The sequence below is a fragment of the Danio rerio genome, chromosome 16 (assembly GCF_049306965.1).
Source record: "Danio rerio strain Tuebingen ecotype United States chromosome 16, GRCz12tu, whole genome shotgun sequence".
Lineage (NCBI taxonomy): Eukaryota > Metazoa > Chordata > Actinopteri > Cypriniformes > Danionidae > Danio > Danio rerio.
Window position 1 is genome coordinate 33382633 of NC_133191.1, and position 16886 is coordinate 33399518.

The 16886-nt window shown below is 35.0% G+C and overlaps 1 protein-coding gene across 10 annotated transcripts in view; it reads left to right on the forward strand.

Annotated features, from left to right (window-relative positions):
- sema6cb (semaphorin 6Cb) overlaps positions 1 to 16886 on the forward strand; it is a 274253-nt gene that overhangs the window by 231257 nt on the left and 26110 nt on the right. For all 10 annotated transcript variants that reach the window (XM_009292336.5, XM_009292337.5, XM_009292338.5 and 7 more), the window contains 2 exon segments: positions 11688 to 11746; positions 13193 to 13243. In XM_009292336.5, coding sequence (XP_009290611.1) covers positions 11688 to 11746; positions 13193 to 13243 — 110 coding nt within the window.

Here is a 16886-nt window from a genome sequence, read left to right on the forward strand (position 1 = left end):
AATCAGGTCACAGTGTTTAATGTTGTTTTCTGGCCATAAACTCAATTATCGGTTCTTAATGCGCCTTAATGTGATTATTGATCTCTATAAACAGAGATGGGGAATCGTTTCATCTTGAGCTCATAAACATTATTACGTGCACAGCACATTTCCGGACCGATGCCAGCAAAATGGACAGAACTTGCGGAGAGTATTTATCAGTGTCCCAGAAAAGCTTTGAAAAGCTTACTCCAGCGTTCAATTATAGGTTTTCAGAGCCAAACTTATGTCGGAGCCATATATCTTATGCTGTCCGATGCCATGAAGTCTTCTGTAATCATACGGCGCATTACAATTATAAAGAACTTTAGACTCTTGGCTGGGATCTAGTTTTGGTTTTTGACAGAAACCAAAAGGATCAGCACTGAAAATGTAAAACTGACGTCGAATAAAGTAACCTCTTAAAAAAATTAGCAGATTTTAATATACAAATAAAATATAGTAGTTTTGAGATTTTACTTGCTGCTTTAATTTTTATAGTTAATTTTTATAGTTAAAAAAGTTATTAACTTTTTTAGTCATCTCAACTTATATCAGTCAATTACTAAATTTTTTAAGTTAAACTTTGCATGAACATAAAAATGTAGTTGAAACCTGGTTAACTTATTAAGATAAGTTAAAGTAACATAATAAAAATTGTAGTCATGATTTTGTCATATCATTTTTTACAGTTTAGTTAGCCCAGCATTTTTAAGAATAGCTCAACCTAACTTTTATACAACTAGCATACATTAAATTGACCATATAGTTACATTTATAGTATTACACTAAAGTGATTTATGGTATTACAAAAGAAGCTATTTCAAAAGTTTTTAAAAGGCTGTATTTTCTTTACATTTAAGAGATCATTTAACTATTAAACATCCTGCAAGTTTCATAAAACAAAAGCATTATTTAAACCAAGCTGCCAAAAGGGCTTGTTCCTGTCTTAGTATTACATTTGTTCTGTAAAGTAAAGTATGGTTCTACCAAACTTATATTTTCATACAAATCCAGAATCAAACAAAAAGTGTTTTAATGATGTGTCTGTGCTCTTTGGATCATAAACAGTCTTGGGGAAAGTTACTTTAGAAAGTAATGCATTACAATATTGAGTCACTTCCCAAAAAAAGTGGCTGGTTGCGTTACTTTTTATTGTAAGTAATGTGTTGCGTTACTTTTAAGTTACTTTTGTGTCACTTTTTTTAACCTGGCTGGGGCTTGATCTCTTTCAGAACTTGCAGGGTTTTTTCTTCTTTTTTAATTAGAGGAGCTCTTCAATTAACAACACACCGTATAACCTTCATTTACCTTTAATAAAAAAAAACACATAAAAAAATTATTGTAGGATAATGTTATCTTCAGAGAACTTTCTGACCCCAGAGCCATGCCGTATATACAGATCAATAGAAGTTTAAAGCAATGTGTTGATGCTTTTTTACTTTGTCTTATTAAAAAGTAAAATCACTGTCCATTCAGATAGTCCTGGTTTCCTTTTCCCCCATGTGTTCAAAAAAAGAGAATATTTCTATCACAGAAATGTAAGGCTCTGCCATCTTCTTTTCTGCCTTTTCCTCCATTCTATATCATTAAGTGCATGACTCAACATGACTTAAGTGAATTAACTAAGCTAAAAAGTAACTTTCATTACATTTTTTAAAAGTAACTCAAATATTACTACTTAATTTTAAAAAGTAATGCTTTTCTTTATTCATTATAGGGCCAGACAGAATCTTCTGACATTTTTTGCTAATTCTGCCCAGAATTCTATTTTAAAAAGCCGCAAATTTATGCAGAATGATTTTGAGTATCATAACCAAAAATGTATATATGTAATGAAAAATAATACCTTTTTAATTTCTATTTAATGTTTACAATGCAAAATCCAATTAGATCCACTTAATTGATAAACAAAGCAAATCTCTTATATAATATATCTACTAAAAGACAGAAAATATTATTTAACAAACTCTCATATAAATAAATCATATGAACATTTTCATATTTGTTAATATTTTTCTGCCTGTGTGTGGGCCTATTCACTACTTAGAAAAGTAATATTACGTAACTAGGATTACTTGTTATGCATTACCCCCAACAATGTTTATAATGATACACAAAAAGTCGATGAGTCCAAGGCACAAAAAAAGTAAGTGAAAAGTATGTGAAAACGTTAAAAAGCCTTTATTGACATGGCTCATTGTTTTTGTTTTATGATTTTTTTTTATTATTAAAACCCTAAAAAAGCTTTTAAAAAAACAGCAATAACCATATGAAAGGCTTTTTGATTTTTTCACATACTTTTCGAGTGCCTTGGACTTATGGATTTTTTATATGTTTACATACGATTACATCATATACATACAACACAGTATTTAAACATTCTGTATTGATGTATAAAAGTATTAATAAATCAATACCCCCTACACACACACACATCAAAAATATTATTACTTTATTTATTTTCATTTTGGGGTGGGGTAATCCTTTAACTGCATCTTGACTTGACAGGAAGAAATGTTATTCAGGTTATTAAATACATTTTATGGTGGAGAGACTGTTGTTAATGCATGTTAGTTGGTAAAGTATTATTATTAACACAAGAAGCCAAATAACGGTTTTATTGGTTTTGTATTGTGCATTTAGCTGCATTTTATTTTGTGTCTCAATGTTGAGCTGACTTGCACTGTTTATTTGACAGTTAGACAATTGAATGCTTACTGCACACAAAAGTGCAAGTTGTGGCTAAAATTAGCAGGTTCAAACTGATTACTTTATTTTCAGCATTCAGCATGTTCACGCCACATAAATATAAACTGATTTCAGTTCATTTACATGTCGATCAGGCCTGTTTAAGCTGCAACAGACTTTATGCTAACTTTAAGTCTTTCATTTTAAGAGCTGATCAATTCAATACAAGAAGTAAGACAAGAAAAACTTCAAGTCCAGAGCGAATTGTGTGTTTAAATGCTAATCGGCTAATCTAATGAATGCTAATCTAATGAAATTCTGATAGAGCGAGAAGGTGAAATGTAAGAAAAGAGGGCAAAAGATGTACGACGGTAATACTTTGACTCTCTCATATTTAGGCTTGTTGTTTTGTGGCGTACTGCGGGCAGGAGAATATAAAGAAAAATATGACTTTATTACCTTGTGGGATTTTTTTCCTCTCTTTGTGTTCTCCTTTTCCCTATTCGCTTTCTCCCAGGGGCAATTTAATCTCCATATGATAAGAGTGTGTGAGTGTGTGTGTGTGTGTGTTGCGCAATTCAGCTATAATGAAAAGCATGCATCTCAGAGGCATATTGATGTTCAGATATTATGCACCTGCAAGATCCCAATTTACCACTTTATGCGGGAGACTTTTTTTTTATCTTGTCCTTCCATTTATCCTTCAATATGAGATGAAGTCATCGGCGCTCCCTCTCTTTCGCTCTGCTTCTCTTTCGTTGTGTCAGTCTCACCGCTCTCAGGTTAATGGAAATAAGGACTTTAAATCATGTCAGGTAGAGAGGGCTGATTCGCCGAGAGATTGAATATGCAGGGCAGGAGAGCGGCAGGTGCCTCTGCGGGCCTGAAATGGGCTGCCGGCGGTGGATGAAAACTTATGTGTTTGTGTGCTGGCCTGTTTGTTGTTTGAGGCTTTGTTTTCTTTTAGGAGCCATTGTACCTTGTGCTTTACAAATCGCAGTACAACATACAGGCGACGCTGTGATACAGTAGGTAGTGCTGTCGCCTCAAAGCAAGAAAGTCGCTGGTTTGAGCATCAGCTGAGTCAGTTGGCATTTCTCTGTGGAGTTTGCATGTTCTCCCCGCGTTCTTATGGGTTTTCTCTGGGTGCTCTGGTTTCCCCCACAAGTCCAAAGACATGCGGTACAGGTGAATTGTGTAAGTTAAAATTGTCCGTAGTGTATGTGTGTGAATGAGAGTGTATGGGTTGTTTCCCAGTAATGGGTTGCAGCTGGAAGGGCATCCGATGACTTTCAGTAAATGGATGTGTAAGAACTGAATTTCTCACTATTTTTGGAACCATCCTGTTCAGACTTTAGATTATACAGTATGTATATCTCAATAAAAAAGACATCTATATTGTTTGCATTTTGTGGTCCAGGGTCACATATTTTATTTTATTTTATTTTATTTTTTTAATATTAGCTGAAACCATTTTCCTTTTTCTTTTTTCCCCCCCACCATTTTTATGCCAATCCCCAAATACTCCCTTGGGCCTGTCTAGTCTCCACTATAGCACCAGATTAATTGCACCAAGCAAATAGCAGTTCTCAAAAACCTGAATAAGCCACGTTCTATAGTAAACCTAATTTACATTTAAAAGACGTCATCTTCACCCTGTAATTAATGACAGCAATTACGCACTAATAATTATGTCACTGCGTTTAGCAGCTGAACTGGATTACACACTGAATCATGAATGAGATTAATGGGTTATTGAAAACAAGTGACACACACTGATTTTTGAGAATCATGGTTTAGCACTTTTATGACGAACCACTAGACAAAAACCTTTACACGCACCAGGAAATTTTAAGATTATTGCTTTTCATTTAGTGTTTTTTTTTTAATCCAATGTAAAGAAAACATCCAAATTACACTTTAAAGTGCTTCTTTGTTGTATTTTTTTCTAGTGTTGAGTTCAGTTGCAATTGTAAAGTAAATTTAGTTTTACATGCAGTGATCAGATGAAGATCAGTCCCTGCAGGATTTTGCAGGTCTAAAAATATGTTTTTTGTTTCTGCTTTTTTTCAAACCTTACACTACTATTTGCTCCAATTCTTGTCTTTTTTCTATGAAAATATACAAAAGTCTAGTAAAATCCTGGAGGGACTGCTAAATCTCTATTTCAGCAGCTCTTACAAACAGCATTCCTTTCGGTTTGATTTATAGCTGTATTGTGAAGGTTTTAACTAAGGGGTATTTTTTATTTTTTATTCTGACTGTTTGCTGGATTTTATGCATTAAGGAGTGATAAAAAGACTCCCAGAATCCCATCAATAAAACCTTTTTGCTCTACTATGTGAAAAGGTTTAAACAAAAATTTGAACCCAACCAACAGTAATACAATATTCTGATTTTTGTCCTAGACATGTTGGAGAATTTGTGAACATTAAATGAAGTAATCTAACATTTAAATATGACATTTTAGAAATCTTGTAATATAACATTTACAACATAAACAATTGCATTTATTAATATAAAAATTTAACCAGGGAAGAATGACGATAACTATTAGCTCATTATTTTATCCCATTGTCCTGCAGTTTTTTGTTTTAACCCTTATGTGCTGCTGGGAATGTTTTCATCCACTCTGGGGTGATTTTGAGTCTTAATTTGGCCACAACCCTCTCTGTGTTTCAGCGAATGTAATGATTCTTTGTAACATCATATTTTGACACATTTTGAGAATATGCTTTGATATTTTTAACTCATCTCATACTAGCCTTTCAAAATATTTATAGCTGTTTTTGCCCCATTGTCTTCTATTATAATACCATTTTTGATTGCAAACCCATGAAACCTGTTGAAAAGAGGTACAATTTGTCAATTATTGCTGTTTATCATCAGTTACAGTTTAAAAAAAAAAGCATAGTTTCTGGCTTCCATATGGAGTTATATGGATTACTGAGTGTGTGCATGCATGTGTGTGTGTGTGTGTGAATGTAAGAGACCTTTGCACACTTGATACCTTGATACGCCTGATAAAATCATCTCATCTCTCAAAACATAGTAAGTGTATTTCTGCACACACACTATAATTTGCTGTTATACTCCATATAACTCATTAGAAAAGTTATCCTAATTTAAAGGATTAATGGTGCCAACTAATGATCAACTGTAGAAATTACAAATTTTACCACTAACAATCAAGAACGCATGATTATTTGGCCTCAAGGCTTTGGATTCAAAAATGTGGTTATAATAAAAGTCAATGGGGCGAAAACAGCCACTAAAATAACAAAAGGGTAGTCAATTTGAACTATACACAAGGGTTAAGTATAGAATTACAAGCCCTGCTGATTTGATCATGTTTCCATGCTAACACTGAGAAAGCAGAAAGCATGTCCGTCAGTGAGCACCAATGACATGCTCGATTCTCTAATGCCACAAACAGCTCAACACTGCAGTCTCTCAGAGCAACTAATCAGTGCTGACGCTGTTAGCCTTTATGAGTCAGCAATGGCCCTTGCAACAAACATCCGCTTAAAACTGTAACTAATATGTTGTTTTGCTCAAACACTCATTTCCCTCACACAAAGGTTCTTAAAGCACATCTGAACTAGAGTCAGAGCTGAAGGCACTCTATTTATTGACACTTTAATGAATAAAACTGCCTTCAGCTTGTTCTGCTAATTTGACATATGAGCACAATAATTACATGCAGTATGTGAACATGTTCAATTTATTCAGAATTTGTTTAATTGTTTAGAAGTAACGTTTGGAGGCTTGAAATTATTTAAATGGTTAATATTATTGTTTTTTGTTTGTTTTTGTTATTTTGAGTGAAGTGAATGATGTTTATCTACACCATATGAAGTTTTAAAAAATCTTTTAAAGAGTTCACACCTAGCTGTTGATTGATTTTAAAGCTTGTTTGGCATGCTGTCCTAGGAGAGAGCCCTGGCTCATAAGATCCTCGAGCCTGGGGCTACCTCCCGTTTGCGATGCGAGAGGGGAGTTTGATCTCAGGTAGATCTCGAGAACTCCCCTGCTGTAGTAGCTAATGAACAGATAGTGATTGCTCTTAAGAGATAACTACTTACTAGGAGCATGTCTATGGTGCCGATTTGGATTAGTCAATTATCGTAAGTTGCATGTTTTTGGATGGTGGGAGGAAACCGGGGAACCCGGGGGAAACCCATGTGAGCACGGAGAGAACAAGTAAACTCCGCACAGAAACGTCGGCTGGCTTGGTAAGGACTAGAACCAGTGACATTCTTGCTGTGAGGCAACAGTGCTAACCACTGGACCACCGTGCCACCCATCTAGGAAATGAGGAGGAGTAGGGGTGGAAGGGGGATTCTTCAAAACGAAGATGGCTGTCATATGGAACTTAGGGTATTTGTAGTGGCTTAGGAATCATCTGATCGGTGAATCATAAATTAAATAATGCGGGGCCAGCTGCAAGCAATCATAAGCACGTGATCCACTCGAAATTAGTTTATAAATAAACTTCACTTAAATTTGCTTGAATGTATTCACATTATTTTAAATATACACTCTAATGCTGGGTTATTTAAAACCAAATTGGGTAAAATATAGACTAACCCAAACATTGGGTTAGATTTAGTGCTATTAATTAAACCAATTATCCCAGCCGTTGGGTTAGTGGCTATTACACCCAAAATTGTGTTGAAATAACCTGACATTTTTTAGAGTGTATATTTGTGGGAAGACAACTACAGCATCTAATTGAGAATGAGTCAGTCTCCATTTCTCTTGGAAACAAAGACAGGTTGTGATTGCATCTTCATTTTTGATGGCTTAATGTTAGGAATATTCCATCTATGAGTCACCAAATGCAGTTCTGGAGCCATAAAAAAGTACTTAGATAAACATGCGATGATTAATCTTCCATTGCAGGAAAAACAGTTTGAAGTCATCACAACGTATATTCTAAGAAGATGCTTTGATTTGAATTATGCATGTCAGCTTCTGCAAGTTTTGGTTTTTAAAGGAAACTCTAAATGACTTTTTTCAGATATTTCATCAGAGGTGTTTATGTTGCTGGAGCAAGCATCCATGAATTTTAATTGTAAGGGAGTTTTCTTGCAATGTATTTGCTTTTCAGTATTAAAAAAAAACTACGGAGTCAACATCACAAATTTTGACCTGGCAAATGACCAAAGTAATCAATCACATGTCAATATCTTATAAGTATTTATATAATGCTGCATGACACTATTATTGAGAAGACACTTAAGTTAATTATTCATGACAGCTCATATTGATTTTCTATGACAGACACAACAATCTGTTGGATTGTGTTCTGTAAGCAGGGCTTAATATTACACCCGCCAAATGCGGGTAGATTTCAGCTTTGGCGGGTTAGACAGTCAATCCCACTAGCCACTTTGGCTAGTCAAAAAATATTCTTAAATTGTAGTTTTCTTAAAAGCAGGGTTCGAGTGCAGGGATGCACCCAATATGCAAATGTGATCTTAAAACCGAGAAACAGCACAACCGATAAAAAATAATTGCGTTTGCGTGAGCAATAGAAAGCAGGTGAATACCAAATGAGAGGATGATCAGTCGCGCAAACAGCTGATGTGATGGGCTCGACTGTTTAAAGCGTGTGCACGCTCCTGTTTCCTTGCTTGCAGCAACCGTGTCTGGAACACAACTGTGATTGGTTCTCTTAAACAGACTTGACAAAAAGTTATGCTAATGCACCCACAGTCTTGCTGCTTTCAAGAGCTCCAAATCTGTCTTTTTGTAAGCAGCACCGGTTGCTTTCGCTTTGAACAGATTATTAGTTGGCCTTAACCGTGTGATCATCCTTCCATTATCACACAGTATGTTTTTCACCTGCTTTCTTTTGCTTACGGTTATTTTTGTTTATGTGGTCATTTTTTTTATATAATATAAATCATATAAATTAAATATTATAAATCTTTTTTACAACAACATTGCTTTAATATGAGATTAACTCTCATTTATGTGTAGTTAACTGGTGATCTGAGAGACCTTTAGCAAGGACAGATTACTGTGCATATTTTTGATGCAAGACAATAATTATTTTTAAAAGTCAATTGTTTTTCTTAGTTTTTTTTTTTGTTGTTTTTTTTTAAAGAAATGTTTTGTTAAATAAAAATTATTATACAGGTATATTTAGCTTGTTTTGACACATTTAAAATTTGTGGCTAAGAAATAATTATTGTTTGGTGTGGTCAGAGATAAATTTGGTAAATCCCTAATTGTTAAGCTCTGAAAAGTCATGTGAAATAAAAACTAATTGTAATACAATGCTATGAAACCATGACCCATCTGCTCATACACGACGCACAAAATGTGAAATGTATGAGGGGGCATGTGGACAAAACACAACATTTAAATCAAGTAATGTTTGCATGTCAAAGTCATATATACGCACATAAAAAATATTTTTCCAACAACAAAATTGTGGCAAGTAACGTTGGAAAACTACTAGCCACTGTGGCTGATGATCAAAAAAGTTAATGTCAAGCCCTGACTGTAAGCATTTTTAAGCAAGAGATGTGTTAATAGATGGAAAGGGAAGATTTCAGGAAAGCTTCATTTACTAATGTGAGTCTTCAAAACAAGTGTGATTCGTTTACATTTTTACTGCTCTTTGAAATAACCAGCCAAACTGCTCAAAATATGCCTTACAGTTATTAAAAATGTAACAAGTGTTATACTACGATATTAGGAAGGTTACTGCAGATTACAAGTTGCCCTATTTAAAAGTCAGTAAGTCAGTCACTTTATTATGATAATGCAATTGATTACGTTTTGATTAACATCCTAATTTTTTAACAAATGCTTTTTAACTGTTGATTTTAAACATTTCAATCAGACAAGCTCAGCCTTACAGTAGTAATCAACACTGATTTTGAAAATCCTTCATCACTTGATTATAATGATTTGATTTTTAAAGCACAGCCACCACTAATGCATACGCTAGGACTTCTTTTTGCTTTGAGATTGATCTAAGGTTAAATACTGATTTAATATCGTAGAAAGAAATAGTTCAATAGATGTGATGCTGTTTTTGAAATCAACTGTTTTCAAAGCTGTGACAGGAAACACTGACATCTAACAACGCCTTGAAAAAAATACTGTCAGAATAGCATCATTTAGAATAGCAAATGGCAGGAGACAGTTGTGTACACCAAAAACATGCAAACAAAAAAGTATATTTGATATCATCGAAATGCTCAAAATATAATGACTTCAATCCCTTTTGTTATTTCACAAGTAATTTTCATAACTAATTTAATGATGATTGGCAGGGAAAATAACTGATGAAAACGAATCCCAAAGAAGAGTAAGAATAGACACACAGTGACAAGAATGTTAAAAAAGGAACCATTGTACACAATTCTTCTCTCTGCAAATGCAATTGTAGTATTTTGTTATCAAATTAAATAGTGTAGTAGCATGCCATCACCAATAAGTACGCCGACATGCATCGTCGTTGTATTTCCGCCATCAATTTCCCATTGCAGAGGACAATGATCTGAACATGTTTTAAATTTGAATGTAAAGAAAACAAACTAAAGATTAAATAAATTAAAGATAAATTAAATACCACTAAACTGCTCAAAGCATGCATGAGAATGTGATATACTATTCAAATATTGCCACAATTATAAAAAATAAATCACAATAAAAAAAAATGGTTCTTATTATTCAAGTCATACACAGACTTAGGAGGGCCTTTCATGGTCACCAATGGAAACAGTATATTATTTGGTGGTAATATTCAGTACTGCAATGCGAGCTGTCACTGAAGTGGTATCTTTTCGAAAGGTATCAATTTGTACCTAAATGGTTCATATTAATACCTCAAGGGTACATATATTAATACCCCAAAAATACAAAACTGTTCCTCCAAAAATTTTAGGTACTAATATATTCTTTTAAGGTACCAATATGGACCCTAAAATTACAAATGTGTACCTTTTGAAATGGTACCACCCCAGTGACAGCTCGTGTACCTTTATTTCCGACAGTGTGCCAGACACAGAGATTGGATAAATGGGTTACTAGTCGAGCATAAAAAAGGAAAATGATCAAAAACACTTCAGTCATTTTCGAACAAGATGCTAATGGTCTAATCTAATTCAATGATCTATGCTAAGCTAAGCTAAAAGTGTTCCTGCCAGACAATGAGATCAGCTAAATGGGTTTCTAGTTAAGCTTTAAATAAGAAAATTATCAAAAACACTTTAGTCATTTTTGAACGAAATGCTAATGGTCTAATCTAATTCAATGATCTATGCTAAGCTAAGTTAAAAGCGTTCCTGCCAGACAAGGAGATCAGCTAAATGGGTTTCTAGTTAAGCTTTAAATAGGAAAATTATCAAAAACACTTCAGTCATTTTTGAACGAGATGCTAATGGTCTAATCTAATTCAATGACCTATGCTAAGCTAAGCTAAAAGCGTTCCTGCCAGACAAGGAGATCAGCTAAATGGGTTTCTAGTTAAGCTTTAAATAGGAAAATTATCAAAAACACTTTAGTCATTTTTGAACGAGATGGTAATGGTCTAATCCATTTCAATGATCTATGCTTAGCTAAGCTAAAAGTTCTTCCACCAGAGGTCAGCTAAATGAAATTTAAAGTAGTAAAACTTTAGGGGTATGTAAAATGCCCCTGTTTTCAAATAACTGGACTGCTCATTTTGTATTTACTACCTATAAGTGTGTACCAACAAAAAACATCATCTCTCACCTTATTACCATTAAAACATGTCTGTCAGTCATGTAATAGAGGAAGTGTCCTTGCATGTCAGACACTGGAGCTTCAATCAAACTGTACCATGTTATTTCCCTTTACAGTTGCTCGCAGAGGCAACAACAGACTGCTGACAGCACAACTAATTAGAGGGATCATTCAGGGAGACGCTCACAAAAGAATGATTGTCACTCTCTTGTCCTCTTTCTCTTCTCCTCTCTCCGTCTCTGTCGCAGGTCTGGATTCGAGCAGTATGTAGAGAGTGGATATCCTCAGTATCCAGACAGCTGTCACGGTGAGTTTCAGACGGGCCGAGCTGACTTGCTGCCTGAGATCATAACTCCTTCACACCATCATTACGTTTCTACACATTCCTGCTGCTACTGCACTTCAGCGCTCAAGACTTTCAGACTCCACAAGCTTTCTGAGGAGATCTTGTGGAACATGTCGAGAACATGTCCGAGTCACTTCGACGAGGAGAGAGACTATGCGAAATCACATCTTTTAGTGGCATTGTGACATTATTTTTGTGACAGATTTGGCAGCTCTTGTCTTTCTCACTAATGCTAAACAAAAGATGCTAAGTTTGACAGAAATGCTAAATCAGACTTTAATTCATACTAACGAAATTATATTATATTATATTATATTATATTATATTATATTATATTATATTATATTATACTATATTATACTATATTCATAATGAGTTTATCAAAAGAGATGTAGACATTTGTAACGTTACCCGATATTTTTTATTTGATTAAAATATAAGTTCAATTAATTTTTTTATTCAAATGAAGAAAGCTAGATTAAATGTTTTTAGGGAATTTGTTGTTGAACAGTTTACTACTGAAAAAATCATCTTTGCCATCGCAAAAAAAAAAAAGAAAGAGAACTTTACCTTAAAATAAAATAGAAAGCCGTATCAAAGCCGTAATTTCACAATAATATTGTTTATGTCTTGGATTAAAGATATTGCACTGAAACCTTATTTTAAAAATTTTACAAACTTTTGAACAAAATATAAATTAATAATTCAAAAATATTTTTGTGTAATACCCTATAATAATAGAAAATAAAATCTTTTTTTTGTGCTCTGAGGTGGACATTTATGTGTTGCATTTTTATTCATTTATTATTATTTTTTATTAGTAATGTGCAATATAAATATTAATGCATTTGTACTTGAGCTACCATATTAATAAATTCCATCTGTCATCCTGTCTATTTTTAATTATCTATTACATATTAATGCAATACAGCTTATTTATAGTAAGATTTCTGTAATGCTAAATATAAAATATCAGAAAGACACTAACAATAGTCTTAAAATGACCTATTTTTAATTATTCTAAAAAATAGTATATATTTTGTTCTCTTTTCGCTTTGAGATGAACATTTATTTGTGGGAATTATATTTTTATTTATAATGGTCCATGTGCAATTTAAATAATAATGCATTTGTACCAGAGCTTCCATGCTAATAACTGCCGTCTTGTCTATTATATGTCACATTCTTATGTTTTGTATATTTTGTGCTGTAATTAAAAAAAATGTAACAAGTTAAATTAACTGTCCTATTGCAAAACTTAAGTACTTGCATCAAAATTGAAGCAGATGCATATTACTATGGTATTTATGGCAATTATATAGTAAAACTTTAAATCAACAGGTCTCCTGGCACAAACAGTTCATGAACCTGATTGTACTCTCCCATTCCGCTTTATTCTTTCCATAGATGTCTTGGCAACGACTCGAAAGCAGAACCCTGCAGTGGACTCTGCATACGGTCAGTGCACTAATTCAGTCTTATAAGCTTTATATTCACTCACTCAAATTGCTTCAGTAAATGATTATACTTTGTCCAGCCGTTTTCACAGCCATGTTCATACCCATTAACCATTTTAAATCAGAAACTTTATGGCCAGCCATTATATTTCATCAAATTGGGTCTTGCATTCGACAATAGGCACAGATTGCTATTAGTTTTTGTTCGCATTGTGTCCCTGGTGTCTTGGTGTGAATATTGCATCATGTCTGGATTTTTTATATGTATCCAACAGTTTGCCTTTCACACACACGCATACATAAATCTTCAATCTGTCCTGTTCTGACCTCCGAACGACTCTTACAACAGCTCTCAAAGAGGCGTTAGTTTCGCAGATCAATAGAGTCCGTTACACAAATGACCTGCAGTGAGTTTGCAGATCTGGACGGCAGACAGAAATGTCCCGCAGAGCCGTTTCAGAGAGCTCTGAGCAAGAGGAACAACGCAGAATCACCATCTGACAAATTAATTTTTGGGCTGATTGGATGCGTGACGGAGAAAGAGAGAGAGAGAAACATGTTGTGATAGGCGGTGCATGCGTATGAGAGCATATGTGTGTGTGTTTTGGAAGGAGAAGAGGGAGTGTGTGAAAAGGGAGGGTGTGTTGAAGAGAGAAATAGAAATGTGCAGGGCTTTGGGTTTTATTTATTTATTTTTTTGCCGACTGTATTATATTTCAGACAGTCATGAGCTAATACTATCTGACAGCTGGCCTCTGTGTGTGAAAGTGTGTGTTAACATCCCTGGGTGGTGTTGTCTAGTTTGGCTTCTAAAGCGTGCCAGTGGATGCAGTGTGATCCGGGTCAGAGCGTACAGCTATTGTGGCACACACAATACACTCCCTCTCTCTCTTTCACACACACATATCAAAAGTCTCCATCCTCTGTGGATCATGGAGAAATATCCAGTATATTTTCCCATTAAACTTTGTATTACCATCTGGATTAGTCACATGAGGTTATTAGCAGAGATGAGTTTTGGTAAATAATACCATTTGCGAGTCACCTGCTTTGTTCTGTTCTAATCTCCAGCTAATGAATCAGTTCTACTGTTTTCTGAGCCGATTATTGTTCTACAATATATATTTTTTTCTTAAGACAGCATCCAATCTGTCCATCAGCCAATTAGAGAGAGGTGAATCACTCCCTGGGGACTGCATGGCTGAAGTCTGTTTCTGTCTGTTAGTAGAATATGGTGGGAATGGAAGGAGGGATGGAAGGATGAATAAGGGAGGGAAGGAAAGAAGGAAATATAGGAAGAAAAGAAGAATGAACAGATGAAGGAAAGAAGGGCAAACAGATGAAGGACAAGGATAAATAGATGAAGGGAAAAAATAATGGATGAAGGAAAGAAGCTTGAGTTTAATACAGCTTAGGAAGAAAGAAAGAAAGAAAGAAAGAAAGAAAGAAAGAAAGAAAGAAAGAAAGAAAGAAAGAAAGAAAGAAAGAAAGAAAGAAAGGAAAAAATTAAACTGAGAAAGAAAAGAAGGGAAGGATAAGGATAAAGGAGAAGGATTAAGAATGAAGGATACATAGATGAAGAAAAAACGAATGAATAGATGAAGGAACGGAGCTTGAGTATAATATGGCATAGAAAGGAAGGAAGGAAGCAAGGAAGGAACAATGTAAGAAAAAAAAGAATAAACTGAGAAAGAAAAGACAGGAAGGATAAATATAAGGATAAAGGAAAAAAGAAAGAATGAATGGATGAAGAAAAGAAGCTTGAATGAAATATGGCATGGAAAAGAAAAAGGAAGGAAGGAAGGAAGGAAGGAAGGAAGGAAGGAAGGAAGGAAGGAAGGAATGGATGAATAAAGAATGGATGCATTTATGGAAGAAGGAAGGAAGGAAGGAAGGAAGGAAGGATGGAAGGAAAGAATGGATGAGTGAATGGAATAAGAAACAACATATAAGAAGAAAAAATAATAAAGTGAGAGAGGAAAGAAGGGAAAGACGAGAAGGATAAATATAAGGATAAAGGAAATAGAATTAAGGATATATAGATGAAGAAAAGAATAATTAATGGATGAAGGACAGAAGCTTGAATTAAATATGGTATGGAAAAGAGGATGGGAAGGAAGGAAGGAAGGAAGGAAGGAAGGAATAATGAATGGATGAATTAATGGAAGAAGGAAGGAAGGAATAATAAATGGATGAATTAATGTAGGAAGGATGGAAGGAAGGAATAATAAATGGATGAATTAAGGAAGGAAGAAAGGAAGAAAGGAATAATGAATGGATGAATTAATGGAAGAGGGAAGGAAGGAAAGAAGGAAGGAAGGAAGGATGAGTGAATGGAAAAAGGAACAACATATAAGAAGAAAATAGAATAAAGCGAGAGAGGATACAAGGGAAAATAGATGAAGGATGGAAGGATAAACGATGAAGGGAAAAATAATGAATGGAATTCAGCATGCAAAGGAGGATGGAAGGAAGGAAGGGATGGACGGATAGATGAATGATAAAAGACGAAAAGAAGATTAAACAGAAAGGAAATGAGGGAACTGGATGAAGGAAGGAAGAAATGAATGATAATATGATGTGAAAAAGAATGAATGGATGAAGGAAAGAGGAATTGGTGGAATGCTGCATGGAAATCGGGTTGAAAAGAATGGAAAGGAGAAAGATTAAGGAAGGAAAGGTAGAAGAATGAATATACGATTCAAAGCAGGAAGAATTAATAATTGATGAATACGGCAGGGAAGGGGGATAGGGGGATAAAAAAATTAATAAAAGAAAGAGTATAAATATAATAAAAGAAGAATGAACAGAGAAAGGAAAGAAGGAAAATGGATGATCTAAGGAAGGGAGGGAGAATGAATTTTTGAATGAAGTAAGAATAAATTGATAAAGGAAAGAAAGACTCAAGACCTTTCACTCAGTCCGACCAACATCATTCACTAAGTAGACTATTAATAATGCTAAAGAGGTTTCATTTGGGTCACGCCAAGTTTGGTGCAGACATCCATATTGGAATCTTGTGTCATGTGTTGTTAGGACACAGTGCAAGGAAGTAAAAAGGAGCAGAGATAGAGGTAGAGGCTGTAAGAGTGTGAAAGGTGAAGGTTGTTGATGGTAGCACTGGTCAGTGTGGGCTGCTGGACGAGTCTCTGAGCTCCTCTGTGTGATGCAGCTAATTCAATGAGCTTCCCCACGGCTTCATTCAGCAGCAGAGCTCCTCTTCCAGCCACTGCAAATGACACAGCAGAGCAGCTTCTCACCTCACGCTGAGACAAAGCCTCCCACGGCACCTTGGCAAGGTAATTAGAGCTCTACCTGCATTCAAGAGGAGTTATTACACCCTCAGAACTCTCGGCGTCTTCCCACTGCGTGATAAAGCCATCCCATTGTGAGAGGCCGAGGAAAATCTTCACAATGCACTGCTGTTTTCCGACAGCTCCTTTCTTCCGGCACCCTTTAAATAGAATGGAAACGGAAAGATAATAAAAGCGTCCCGTGCGCCAGCCCTGAGCTCCCCTGTTGAGCGGGCACTGTGTGGCACAGATGGCAAGATGACAGGCTTTATTTAGAGATGGGCAGGCGGAGGATGGGCTCTGGTCTGGCTGATGATGAGCACTGTGTGCCGCTACATTAAGCATTAGTTC